Below are 14294 nucleotides of genomic sequence, written 5' to 3'. Positions count from 1 at the left end.
GGCGCTGTATGGAGAAATATTTAGGCTGCACCAACTCTTGGAGGAGGTAACAAGAGCCCTTTTCTTTAATCAGACTTCCATATAAGTAGATATACTGTAGTTGCTTTAGATGTTCCCAATCCTGATACACAGAAAAGAGATCTAAATAGATAGAATAGTGAAATAAGAAGGCAAGAAAAATAACTGCACACTGGAAGTATTCTGAGGAAGGTCTGAATTCTGCACTGGTAGTATTATTAAGAAGGTCTGCATTCTGCACTTGTAGTATTATTAAGAAGGTCTGCATTCTGCACTGGTAGTATTCTTAAGAAGGTATAGAATCTGTACTGGTAGTATTCTGAGGAAGGTATGCATTCTGCACTGATAGTATTCTGAGGAAGGTCTGTGTTCTGCACTGGTAGTATTCTTAAGAAGGTCTGCATTCTGCAATGGTAGTATTCCTAGGAAGGTCTGCATTCTTAGAATAAAGTTGAAAAGGAATGGAAGAATTTCTGAATTTGAATGATTCCAAAAGTGTGGACCTTCCCATTTTCCTAATAGGCTAATACACAGTAATAAAACGTGTTTTCTCTATGATATTTATTACCCATACACATGTAATTGTTTTAAGATAGTAATAACAATAACCATCAAGCTATGTCATCATACAGATTGGGGTGGATAAAGGGGTGATCAAGCAGCGCTCCACCTCCTCCATTATTTGTCCCGTCTCCCGACACTGCCAGCTTTCCCCTGGTACAACCACCACAGGTACCTCGCCAACAGCCAATCGGAGCCTGACCAGCATGCTGCCGGCACCCAGAAGGACCCACCTAAGAAACACTCAATCTTTCCCCCTCTGGACACACAGAGCTGCACCTCCCCTGAAAAATGGCCTCATTCTCCGTCCAAGACATCACACCCACACGCTTCACACCGATTTGCTGTCCCGTCCCACCTCCTGGCTTCCGGCCCTCCTGCCCGGATGAGACAGACCCATCTGCAGGTCCACCCCAGGTCCCCATTGACTGGCCAGGCAAAGGTCAAGGATGAGGTTAAGAGGCCAGAGACTGCATCGTCTGAGGAATTGTCTGAGGAAGTTCAACGGAGAGGAGCAGAAATTGCAAGCATGTATAAAGCACAGCTGAAAGAGAGGATGGCCCAAAAGAGAAAGGAAGAGATTCTGAAGAAAATGGCAAACAGCAATGACAAGAACGATGACACTGAGGCCTCCTGCTCCTCTGCAGTAAAACGATCTAATACCCCTCCCACAGCCCCCGAGCGCCCGGCCAGCCCAGAGGCCACGCCAGTGGCCGCCCGAGAGGACACTCAGGAGGACACCCAGCAGGACCTGGCAGAGGTTGTGAATGTGCTCAAGAGGCAATCATCTGATCTATACCTGCCTGACGAGGTTTGTGAGGAGTCACTCACATGGAAATCCATTTACGAGGAGCTGTGCCCGCTCGCTCACAGAGTGAACACAGAAGCTGACTACATCAAGGCGCTCCGCGTCATCACTGAGAATGCTGTGACTCCCTCGTGCTCGTCTGAGGATGATGTATCTCAGAGTGTGAGTGAGGACACAAGTCAGGAGGGGAGTAGTGAAAGTGAGGAGAGCATGAGTGGACAACAGCAGAGATGTCTACACAGGGATCCTTATGGTAAGAGGGACAGGAAGGAGATTGATAGTGGTAAAATGGAAGGGAGATTTGCAACCGCCAATGCAATGTCTATGATGGCGAGCCGAGGGATAGATGAACTTAATGCCATGAGCTACGCAGACAGGATCAAATATTTCAAGTATGAGGCTAAGAGAAATGAAGAGATGATGAAGATTGAAAGGAGGAAGGAAAAAGCCAGGGACGAAGAGCTCAAAAAGTGGGAAAAGAGGCAGAAGAAATTGAATGAGGAGGAAAGGAAAAGGACAGAAAATATGGAAAAAAACAAGTTAGAGGAGCAGAGGAAAAGGGAGAAGGCAGAGATGAAACTAAAGATTGAACATGAGAAAAAGAGACAAGAGCAAGAGAAAAAGAGAGAGAAAAAAGAAAGAAAGCAGCAGGAGATGCAACAAAAGGCCCGTGCAAAAGAAGAGAAAAAGAGGGCAGAGGAAGAGAAAAAGATGGAGAAACAGAGAATGGAGGAGGAGAGGAACAGGGAAAAGGAGAGAATGAAGGTGTTGGAGATGCAGCAAAAGGCACGAGAGAAAGAAGAGAAGAGGAGGAAAGAGGAACAGAAAAGGAGATTGAAGATACAGCAGGAACAAGAGAAGGAGGAACAGAAAAGGCAGACAAGGATACGGGACGAGGATAAGAAGAGAGCAGAGCTTCAAAGAATAAAAGATCACGAGGCCAGGTTCAAAATGGAGATGGAGAAACTGTATGAGAGAGAAGAGAGGAATGCACAGATTGAAAGAGAAAAGAGGCGTGCGCTGTGTCAGAAAAAAGGACAGACACAGAGAGCAAAACAGGTGGTGGCATACGAGGTCACAGCGTCTACATCTGACGCCTCTGTGCGGAGGGAAGAGAGGGAGCAACGTCCAGAGACCGCTCACGCACAGTCTGCAAAGAGGAGAACAAGGAAGAAGCAGAAGAAAGCGGCGGACGAGGCATCGACAACTTTTCAGTAGATGACAAAAGAAAGGGAGCAGACAAAAGAAGAAATGTACAAGTCAATGCTCCTAGTTATGTTGATAGATGTAAATAAACAACAAATTAGTTTGTTTTAAAGAGTAAAAACAATCAAAAAAAAAGAAAAATAAGCAAAAGGAGGAACAAATTATAAGGAAGCCAGGCCTGAGGGTGAAGAGGAGGAAACATGAGAGACCAGAGTGGTTTATCAGGAGGGAAGTAGGAGATATAGAATTCAAGTTCTGATGGACAGAATCATGAAGGACCATGGGATAAAAGGTAAATGAGATTAGCAGTAAAGAAGAGCGGAGTGGATCAAAAGAAAGTTATGGAAAACACAAGGAGGGAGGCAAGATAAACAGAGACCCAGAGAAAAGAGGTGAAAACACTAAGAGTAATAGAGAGGAGATTGAATTAGAATTCTGATGGACATATGGCCAAAATAAATATCTCAATAACTAAGGATTAGCAGATAAGGAGAAGACCAAGAGCACAGGAAAAATAACCAACAGACGTCAAAAAGAAAGGAAGTCTGCCTCTTCTACTTCTCTTTTAAAGTTGTTTTGGTTTCCTTTTGTCCTCTTTCTAAGCCTGTTCAAGTCTCAGATAGATGAAAAGAGCAGCCAAAGAAACAGATCTGTTGAAGCATCAATTGGAAAGGATGGGAGGGTTGGAGGAGGAGCACAGCTGGATGACTACATTAGGTAAGTGTTTACTATCAAAGCCTGTTCTCTGTAGACAACTGTATTAGTGTTGACAGAAGTATGTTTAGGTAATGTTGTTCAACTCAAACACTACAATTCCTGATCTCATGTGATTATTCACCTCAAGTGAGTGGGCTTTCAGATGTTTTTTTTTCCTGAAACAGATTGTGGCATATGAGGTCTCTTTATCTGCTGAAGCATCAATAGGAAAGGATGAAAGGGAGGGAGGCAGGAAGAGGAAAACACAGAAGAGCAGATGAGGTAAGTGCTTGGGCTTGTGATGAGAGGATAGGGGCTCCACAACTGGGGTTAATGATTGAACATTTTCAGACTAATGTATAACTGTGAATCCCATTCGTTCAATATCTGTTTGATTAATTCCTGACGGGATAATTGTTTTACAGGAGCACTCTATGTTCTGCTTCCATGTGGATTGACAGCATTGCTTTCATGTGCTGCTGGAGGACACCATGGAGGAAGAGGGAGAGGGTCTATGATAGGCAGTTTGCCATGGCCCTAAATGGGCCTTTGAATGTTAATTCTTCCTGCTTCATATCATACAACTTTACAATAAAAATGAATTGCAAGCATCAGCCTCTTCTGTTTGAGTGTGATCAGTTCAGTAGTAGTAAGATTGGTCTAAACCCAAGGAATATTCTGGCAGTAGTGTTCAGTTGGTATAAAATAGTGTGATAAGAAATGATCAACATCTTATGAAAACAATATGGAGAAAGAAATATCAAAAGAAGTGTTACATTTACTTTGTAATTACAATTTTTCCCCTCATAGAGAACGATGTCCTTGTTGTGCGCACACACACCCACAGAGAGTTAGTCATGGTTTCCCTGAGTCATCAGACTCTGGTGAAGGTTTCTTTGCATCTTGAGCAGTCTGTGTTGTATCCTTGCCGGACTCCTCTATAACAATCTCGAAGGCCGCCTCTTCTTCTCCCCTCTTCACTTTCTCCCCTTTCGCTGCAAGGATTTCCTCAATGTTCCTGTCGGAAAAATAACCAACAGGAATAATACTCATCTTAAGGAGGCTACACACTTCATGCAAACAGAGCAAAGGAGCATCGTACCTAGAACTGTGTGAGAAAATGATGCTGCATTTGCGTGACGTGTGTAGTGCCCTTTAGTCCACACAAACGTTACAACCTATTAATACGGGATTCACTTATGATTCAATATGACTGCAGTTCCATTTCTCTTCTGTGCATATCACTATCAATAGGGATAATACATATCCTTGTAACACAGTCGTGGCCAAAGGTTTTGAGAATGACACAAATATTCATTTCCACAAAGTTTGCTGCTTCAGTGTCTTTAGATATTTTTGTCAGATGTTACTATGGAATACTGAAGTATAATTACAAGCATTTCATAAGTGTCAAATACTTTTGACAATTGCATGAAGTTGATGCAATGAGTCAATATTTGCAGTGTTAACCCTTCTTTTTCAAGACCTCTGCAATCCACCCTGGCATACTGTCAATTAACTTCTGGGCCACATCCTGACTGTTGGCAGCCCATTCTTGCATAATCAATGCTCAGAGTTTGTCAGAATGTGTTTTTTTGTTTGTCCACCTGCCTCTTGAGGATTGACCACAAATTCTAAATGGGATTAAAGTCTGGGGAGTTTCCTGGCCATGGACCCAAAATATTGATGTTTTGTTCCCCGAGCCACTTAGTTATCACTTTTGCCTTATGGCAAGGCCCTCCATTATGCTGGAAAAGCATTGGTCGTCAGCAAACTGTTCCTAGATGGTTGGGAGAAGTTGCTCTCGGAGGATGTGTTGGTACCATTCTTTATTTATGGCTGTGCTCTTAGGAAAAATTGTGAGTGAGCCCACTCCCTTGGCTGAGAAGCAACCCCACACATGAATGGTCTCAGGATGCTTTAGTGTTGGCATGACACAGGACTGTTGGTAGCGCTCACCTTGTCTTCTCCGGACATGCTTTTTTCCGTATTCCCAAAACAATCGGAAAGGGGATTGATCAGAGAAAATTACTTTACCCCAGTTCTCAGCAGTCCACTTCCTGTACCTTTTGAAGAATATTAGTCTGTCCCTGATGTTTTTCCTGGAGAGAAGTGGCTTCTTTGCTGCCCTCCTTGACACCAGGCCATCCTCCAAAAGTCTTTGCTTCACTGTGCGTGCAGATGCACGCACACCTGCCTTCTGCCATTCCTGAGCAAGCTCTGTACTGGTGGTGCCCCGATCCCACAGCTGAATCAACTTTAGGAGACGGTCCAGCGGCTTGCTGGACTTTCTCTGGGGGCCCTGGGGCCTTCTTCACAACAATTGAACTGCTCTCCTTGAAGTTCTTGATGATCCGATAAATGGTTGATCTTACTGGCAGCAATATCCTTGCCTGTGAAGCCCTATTTGTGCAAAGCAATGATGACAGCACGTGTTTCCTTGCAGGTAACCATGGACAACAAAGGAAGAACAATTTTTATTTTATTTAACCAAGCCCTGGGGCCTTTTCAGACAACACAGAGTTACACATGAGTAAACTGTCAATAACACAGTAGAAAAAAATGGGCAGTCTATATACAAAAGGCAAGTAGGAGAATCAATTTTGCAGATTAACACTGATGATAAATGATCAGATGGTCATGTACAGGTAGAGATATTGGTGTGCAAAAGAGCAGAAAGTAAATAAATGGGTGGGCTATTTACCAATGACTATGTAAGCTGCAGCTATTTGTGATGTTTGAAGTTGGTGAGGGAGATAAAAGTCAAAGCAATGAGTCACAGGCACAGAGTACTGGACGTGGCCAAATGAGGTGTTGGCTTTAGGGATGATCAGTGAGATACACCTGCAGGTAACCATGGACAGTGAACTGAAAGGAAGAACAATGACCTTCTGGCGAAGAAGTGATGATTCACACACCCTCCTTTTCAAGCTTCCAGTCTGTTATTCAAACTCAATCAGCACGACAGAGTGATCGCCAGCCTTGTCCTCGTTAACACGGGTGGGAGTGTTGACATCACTGACATGTCAACTGGTCCTTTTGTGGCAGGGCTGAAATGCAAGTGGAAATGTTTTGGGGGGGATTCAGTTCATTTGCATGGCAAAGAGGGACTTTGCAATTAATTGCAATTCATCTGATCACTCTTCATAACATTCTGGATATGCAAATTGCCATCATACAAACTGAGGCAGCAGACTTTGTGAAAAATAATATGTGTCATTCTCAAAACCTTTGGCCACAACTGTAGAATGCATGCATGTAAAATGTTCAGACCTATATTAACTTGGCTACCAACCTCTTTCCCTTCAGATCAGAGAACCAACCCAAGTTGTCAGCAATAATGTGGTGTTTTTCACATCCTGGGCAGGTCACTAGGACAACACCTTTATGATAGGCTACCTTGGATATCCTCTTCGTTGACCTGGTTGAGCACACCTGCATACAGATCATTTACAGTCAAATAATGATACAGTTCATTAGAAGAGTCTGGGTGAATCTGAACTTTATAAAACTATCCATTTAATCGTATTCATTATTATCTAAAAGGCAAAACTGATCTTTCCAGTTTGCTGCAGCAAGAGACAGAAACAAGCTGCAAATAAACACTCAACCTGGACAGTTTGATCTCAATCTCTTCATTCAAAGACTCAATCATGGACACTCTTACTGACAGTTGTGGCTGCTTTGCGTGATGTATTGTTATTGCGATGTGTGTTTTGTCCTATATTTATATATATATATTGTAATGACACAGGCAGGGAGCAGGTCTCGAACAATTTGACCTTCTAACCCGAAGTCCAGCACGCTATCGTCCAGCACGCTCGTGCGGCAGAGTCGATTTCCGCGCTTAAAAACCCAGGGTCGTTACAATATATATTAATACATAAATAAATATAGGACAAAACCCACATCACAACGACAATACATGTACATTTTCATATATTTTATCCCAGCAGAAGGTATTTTGCCTTTTGGTAGGCTGTCATTGTAAATAAGAATGTGTTCTTACCTGAATTGCCTAGTTAAATAAAAATAAATACAAAATAAAAATCCATCACACTCCTACTCTGAGATGTTTTGTGGATACGGGCCCTGAGTACCAGTGTTTTGATCACCACCTTTTACTTTGTTGTTGGGAAGGGCCTGTAAGCATGTCGCTTTTACACCAGTTGTCAACCAAATCTTGATTGCCAAATCATGCTACGACTGTCACTGTAGAAACATGATGTAAAAAATAACTTCCATTTAAAATCTCATCCTTTACCTTGCATGTGTAAACCAAGTGGTCATGCGTTTCCCAATAGAATCGCTGCAGACGTGTGTTGTGGTAGAGAATTTATGTAGAGGTACGTCTCTTAGATACTGCCTGAAAGCAACTGACAAAATCGGACCACTGCTGTGTCTTGACTGTGAAGAGGACCATTGACTGGTCCCTGATGCAAGCGGTTGTACGTGCAGTAGTCTTGTCCTTGATATAACTGAGTCCATGATCTCGACAAAGTATAACTTGTATGCCAAAATATACGATTCGTAACTTGGATTGTATTCTGTTGAAACATTGAGGAAAATTGTTACGAAAATATTTTAAATTCGGTACCGTTAAGCGTGTTGTCCTCAACGTGATTGACGCGTAAGAAAAGGGTTGATTGGTTTCGAATAGAAGCCAATCGTTTGTTTCCATTTTAGTGACGGAACTCGCGATACACCAATGAGAAACCACCATTTTAAGAAGGCGGGTCTATTGATCCGCACGTGAACCAATTAAATAATCGCAAACATTACCGCTTTAGTTTAGCTTGCGACATTTGAATGTTTATATGTATTGGTAGCAGAGTATAAATAAAAATGAGCGACGAAGCTGTATTTGAAACAATTGAAGAGGTCAATAAGCATATCTCACACGTGGAAGAGTCAACCTGTGTGAAATATATTTCTTACCGTGTGACCAATGACCAAGGTAAACTAGCTCTCGACGTTAGCCAAAGAGTGTGCTGCCTGTAGGAAACGTGCATTGATCAAGCTGCAGAATGCGCAAACAATCACCAGAGTAACATGGCTATCTTTCAGCAGTTCCATACTACTTAGCTACCTACATTGATTGATTAATAATCTTATGTAGTGATGTAACCTCCACAAACTACTGGTGTATTCATTAGTCGGATTCGATTGCAAACGTTTGTGTTGCATTTTGCAACGGAACAGTTTACTCAACATAAAACGCTTTGCAACGAAAACGTAGTTTTCTATTGACACATTCAGGTAAGTCCCTCCCCGTTTTAGTTCCTAGAAAGTAAACGGCTTCCGTTGACAAAACGTTTTGCAACAGAAAATGTTTTGCTGCAAATCAGACTAAGGAATAAACCTCTGGACTCATGGCTCTTTCAATGTGTTTTTATTTTTATTTAACCAGGTAGGCTAGTTGAGAACAGGTTCTCATTTGCAACTGCGACCTGGCCAAGATAAAGCATAGCAGTGTGAACAGACAACACAGAGTTACACATGGAGTAAACAATTAACAAGTCAATAACACAGTAGAGAAAAAAGGGGAGTCTATATACAATGTGTGCAAAAGGCATGAGGTAGGCAAATAATTACAATATTGCAGATTAACACTGGAGTGATAAATGATCAGATGATCATGTACAGGTAGAGATATTGGTGTGCAAAAGAGCAAATAAATAAAAACTGGGGATGAGGTAGGTGAAAATGGGTGGGCTATTTACCAATAGATTATGTACAGCTGCAGTGATCGGTTAGCTGCTCAGATAGCTGATGTTTGAAGTTGGTGAGGGAGATAAAAGTCTCCAACTTCAGCGATTTTTGCAATTCGTTCCAGTCACAGGCAGCAGAGTACTGGAACGAAAGGCGGCCGAATGAGGTGTTGGCTTTAGGGATGATCAATGAGATACACCTGCTGGAGCGCGTGCTACGGATGGGTGTTGCCATCGTGACCAGTGAGCTGAGATAAGGCGGAGCTTTGCCTAGCATGGCCTTGTAGATGACCTGGAGCCAGTGGGTCTGGCGACGAATATGTAGCGAGGACCAGCCGACTAGAGCATACAAGTCGCAGTGGTGGGTAGTATAAGGTGCTTTAGTGACAAAACGGATGGCACTGTGATAAACTGCATCCAGTTTGCTGAGAAGAGTGTTGGAAGCAATTTTGTAGATGACATCGTCAAAGTCGAGGATCGGTAGGATAGTCAGTTTTACTAGGGTAAGCTTGGCAGCGTGAGTGAAGGAGGCTTTGTTGCGGAATAGAAAGCTGACTCTTGATTTGATTTTCGATTGGAGATGTTTGATATGGATCTGGAAGGAGAGTTTGCAGTCTAGCCAGACACCTAGGTACTTATAGGTGTCCACATATTCAAGGTCGGAACCATCCAGTGTGGTGATGCTAGTCGGGCAAGCGGGTGCAGGCAGCGATCGGTTGAAAAGCATGCATTTGGTTTTACTAGCGTTTAAGAGCAGTTGGAGGCCACGGAAGGAGTGTTGTATGGCATTGAAGCTCGATTGGAGGTTAGATAGCACAGTGTCCAATGACGGGCCGAAAGTGTATAGAATGGTGTCGTCTGCGTAGAGGTGGATCAGGGAATCGCCCGCAGCAAGAGCAACATCATTGATATACACAGAGAAAAGAGTCGGCCCGAGAATTGCACCCTGTGGCACCCCCATAGAGACTGCCAGAGGACCGGACAACATGCCCTCCGATTTGACACACTGAACTCTGTCTGCAAAGTAATTGGTGAACCAGGCAAGGCAGTCATCCGAAAATCCGAGGCTACTGAGTCTGCCGATAAGAATATGGTGATTGACAGAGTCGAAAGCCTTGGCAAGGTCGATGAAGACGGCTGCACAGTACTGTCTTTTATCGATGGCGGTTATGATGTCGTTTAGTACCTTGAGTGTGGCTGAGGTGCACCCGTGACCGGCCCGGAAACCAGATTGCATAGCGGAGAAGGTACGGTGGGATTCGAGATGGTCAGTGACCTGTTTGTTGACCTTAGATAGGCAGGGCAGAATGGATATAGGTCTGTAACAGTTTGGGTCCAGGGTGTCTCCCCCTTTGAAGAGGGGGATGACTGCGGCAGCTTTCCAATCCTTGGGGATCTCAGACGATATGAAAGAGAGGTTGAACAGGCTGGTAATAGGGGTTGCGACAATGGCGGCGGATAGTTTCAGAAATAGAGGGTCCAGATTCTCAAGCCCAGCTGATTTATACGGGTCCAGGTTTTGCAGCTCTTTCAGAACATCTGCTATCTGGATTTGGGTAAAGGAGAACCTGGAGAGGCTTGGGCGAGGAGCTGCGGGGGGGCCGGAGCTGTTGGCCGAGGTAGGAGTAGCCAGGCGGAAGGCATGGCCAGTCGTTGAGAAATGCTTGTTGAAGTTTTCGATAATCATGGATTTGTCGGTGGTGACCGTGTTCCCTAGCCTCAGTGCAGTGGGCAGCTGGGAGGTGGTGCTCTTGTTCTCCATGGACTTCACAGTGTCCCAGAACTTTTTGGAGTTGGAGCTACAGGATGCAAACTTCTGCCTGAAGAAGCTGGCCTTAGCTTTCCTGACTGACTGCGTGTATTGGTTCCTGACTTCCCTGAATAGTTGCATATCGCGGGGACTGTTCGATGCTATTGCAGTCCGCCACAGGATGTTTTTGTGCTGGTCGAGGGCAGTCAGGTCTGGAGTGAACCAAGGGCTGTATCTGTTCTTAGTTCTGCATTTTTTGAACGGAGCATGCTTATCTAATATGGTGAGGAAGTTACTCTTAAAGAATGACCAGGCATCCTCAACTGACGGGATGAGGTCAATGTCCTTCCAGGATACCCGGGCCAGGTCGATTAGAAAGGCCTGCTCACAGAAGTGTTTTAGGGAGCGTTTGACAGTGATGAGGGGTGGTCGTTTGACTGCGGCACAGTAGCGGATACAGGAAATGAGGCAGTGGTCGCTGAGATCCTGGTTGAAGACAGCGGAGGTGTATTTGGAGGGCCAGTTGGTCAGGATGACGTCTATGAGGGGTGCCCTTGCTTACAGAGTTAGGGTTGTACCTGGTGGGTTCCTTGATGATTTGTGTGAGATTGAGGGCATCTAGCTTAGTTTGTAGGACTGCTGGGGTGTTAAGCATATCCCAGTTTAGGTCACCTAACAGAACAAACTCAGAAGCTAGATGGGGGGCAATCAATTCACAAATGGTGTCCAGGGCACAGCTGGGAGCTGAGGGGGGTCGGTAGCAGGCGGCAACAGTGAGAGACTTATTTCTGGAGAGAGTAATTTTCAGAATTAGTAGTTCGAACTGTTTGGGTATGGACCTGGAAAGTATGACATTACTTTGCAGGCTATCTCTGCAGTAGACTGCGACTCCTCCCCTTTGGCAGTTCTATCTTGACGGAAGATGTTATAGTTGTTCTGCTAAACAGGGTGGAAACCACAGGACCGGTTATACTGGGAATGGAAGTACGGCAAGGGTACTCCCTGTATCCCCTTTGACAGAGTACCCTTCATGTTCATCGGACACAAACTGATGGGATGCCACAGGGGCCGGGCAAAGTGTGGATTCAAGAAGAGGCAGGAACTTGAGGATCAAAGGGTGCTACTATCTATGATATTCTGAAATGGTTCAAGTGTTCCATGTAAGCTACAGATTGTTACACCAGATAATGTGATGAACAAAATATTTTTGCTATCCATTACTGGGAGTTACAGGTTAGATACCGTTTGGTGTAGCACAGAGAATTTTCCACCAACCTTATTGGCAATGCTGTCTAGGTCCTTAATTTGGTTAGATCACAATTTCAGGTGTGACAAGCTGTAGCTAGGATGTATTTTGCATCTAGACCTGAAACGAATTCATTAGGGCACTATGGAAAAGCATTAAAAAGCATTGTGCAACTGAAAATGTAAAGGAGCTTTTCTTATTGGAGTAAAGGTTGTCCCACCCTATTTAATTACATTTTCTTCCATATGGTGCCTAATGAATACGAACCTGGTTCCATCAATGCTTCTAGGTAGTCGAGGTTCACAACCAATCTCAACAATTCCATTCTTACCTACCACTCATTTTCTCAAATCCTCAAAAAGTTCTACAGCTGCACCATTGAGAGCATCCTGACTGGGTGCATCACAGCTTGGTATGGCATCAGCTTTGTATCCGACCACAAGGCGCTACAGAGGGTAGTGCGTACGGCCCAGTACATCACTGGAGCAGTGCTACCTGCCATCCAGGACCTCTACCAGGCAGTGTCAGAAGAAGCCCCTAAAAATGATCGGACTCCAGCCATAGACTGTTCTCTCTGCTACAGCACGGCAAGCGGTTACCGATGCAACAAGTCTTTAACCAACAGGACCCTGAACCGCATCTACCCCCAAGCCTTAAGACTGCTAAATAGTTAATCAAATAGCTACCCGGACTATCTGCATTGACCCTTTGACTCCTTACTTACGCTGATGCTACTGTTTATCTATCCTGTTGGCTAGTCACTTTACCTCTACCTATATGTACATATCTACCTCAATAACCTTGCACATCGACACAGGTACACCGTGTATATAGCAAAGTTATTGTTACTCATTGTGAATTCATTCCTTATTGTTTCTGTTATTTTACTTTGTTGGGAAGGACCTGTAAGCATGTTGCTGTTGGTTTACATGTGACAATTAACATTTTATTTAGATATTTCAGGAAACAGATGGCAAGGAAAAAATAAACCTGTTGCTGAAAACCAAGAAAGTAGCATGCCCTGCTGTGTTCACAATCAGCCGCATTGTGAAGTTCCCTGGATTCAAGGTACGGGTGAAACTGTGTTTATGTTTATATATGTTTATTATGTAACTCCAGTGACCGTGCACCACAGTCAACATTAGAATGCACATCAGACTAATATACATAATTATATCTGTGTGTGTGTGCGCTCGCTCCATACTGCATCAGTTGGAGAAGGACACATCACGGTTGAGGAGGGTCATGTCTATTTCCATCAAACAAGCTCTCCAGACAGACCCAGCCTCAGTGCAGTGGAAGATACAGTATTTCCTCAAAATACCCAGTGTCACTGACCACAAGGGCCATCCTATTGGAAAGGTATTACTATGTTATTAGGTATTACTATGTTATTACTATACTATGACCATGGGATCTATTGCATTGGACTCTGTTTAGGCTACAGATGGTCCAACTAGTGTCTGTATGTCTGTTCGGTACACAAAATAGATCTAATAAATCCCCACCTTTCATCAGAGCTCTTGAAATTTTTCCCAATTTATGTTTGGAATAAATGTATCTGACCCTGTAACAGTGGTTAACTGGCTGGGAAGGAGAGAATAATTTTCTCTTCAAATGACAGAAATACTCATAAAAATTCAGAAAAGATACAACTATTTTACATAGGTTTAAAGATTGTCTTCTTTCCTAAAGTGAATGCAACCACGGTGTCAGATTTAAAAAAAACACAAGTGCTTTACGGTGTTGAGTATGCAAAAGCATACCTTACAATTATTTGAGAACTTAGCCCAGCAGACAAATCATTACAAACAGTAACCAGCCAAGTAGAAGAGTTACACAAGTCAGAAATAGAGATAAAATTAATAACTTAGCTTTCATGATCTTCATATGGTTGCCCTCAGAAGACATTAATTTATTCAATAAATGTTTATTTTGTTTGATAGTCTCTTTATATCCAAAAACATCCGTTTTGTTCACACGTTCTCTTCAGTAATCCACAGGCTCAAACGCAGTCACAACAGGCAGACAAATCCAAATTGTATCCGTAAAGTTCATAGAAACTTGTCAAACGATGTTTATATTCAATCTTCAGGTTGTTTTTAGCCTAAACAATCAATATTTCAACCGGACAATAACATTGTCAATATGAAAAGGTAAACAAGAAAGGCACTCTCGGTCGTGCTCATGAAAAAGCTCTGACACGGCAGGGTCCACTCATTGACTGCTCTTACTCCCTAATTTTTCAGAATACAAGCCTAAAACAATTTCTAAACACTTGACATCTCATGGAAGGCA

General features: G+C 43.4%; 1 protein-coding gene and 2 long non-coding RNA genes across 4 annotated transcripts; 2 read left to right on the top strand and 1 right to left on the bottom strand.

Annotated features, from left to right (window-relative positions):
• Window positions 1-716: 716 nt before the first annotated feature.
• On the top strand, window positions 717-2720 carry LOC124029538 (golgin subfamily A member 6-like protein 22). The gene has a single exon (XM_046341212.1). The coding sequence runs from the start codon at window positions 965-967 to the stop codon at window positions 2603-2605; it is 1641 nt and encodes a 546-aa protein (XP_046197168.1). The 5' UTR covers window positions 717-964; the 3' UTR covers window positions 2606-2720.
• Window positions 2721-2737: 17 nt separating this feature from the next.
• Window positions 2738-8464, bottom strand: LOC124029537. Of its 2 annotated transcripts, none has more exons than XR_006837795.1 (3): window positions 7554-8464; window positions 6585-6724; window positions 2738-4307 (listed from the first exon to the last, which is right to left on the bottom strand). It is a non-coding gene; the product is annotated as an uncharacterized LOC124029537 (long non-coding RNA). The 2 variants fall into 2 exon arrangements; XR_006837794.1 differs by having other exon boundaries at window positions 8228-8464.
• LOC124029535 lies at window positions 8069-13367 on the top strand. The gene is made up of 3 exons (XR_006837793.1): window positions 8069-8246; window positions 12951-13064; window positions 13209-13367. It is a non-coding gene; the product is annotated as an uncharacterized LOC124029535 (long non-coding RNA).
• Window positions 13368-14294: the final 927 nt, after the last annotated feature.

Source organism: Oncorhynchus gorbuscha, unplaced genomic scaffold (assembly GCF_021184085.1).
Source record: "Oncorhynchus gorbuscha isolate QuinsamMale2020 ecotype Even-year unplaced genomic scaffold, OgorEven_v1.0 Un_scaffold_6738, whole genome shotgun sequence".
Taxonomy (NCBI): Eukaryota; Metazoa; Chordata; class Actinopteri; order Salmoniformes; family Salmonidae; genus Oncorhynchus; species Oncorhynchus gorbuscha.
This window is presented reverse-complemented; position numbering and strand designations above follow the sequence as displayed.

Excerpts from the sequence above, each read along its gene's own strand:
- LOC124029538 (XM_046341212.1), top strand. The coding sequence starts at position 965 with ATGAGACAGACCCATCTGCAGGTCCACCCCAGGTCCCCATTGACTGGC.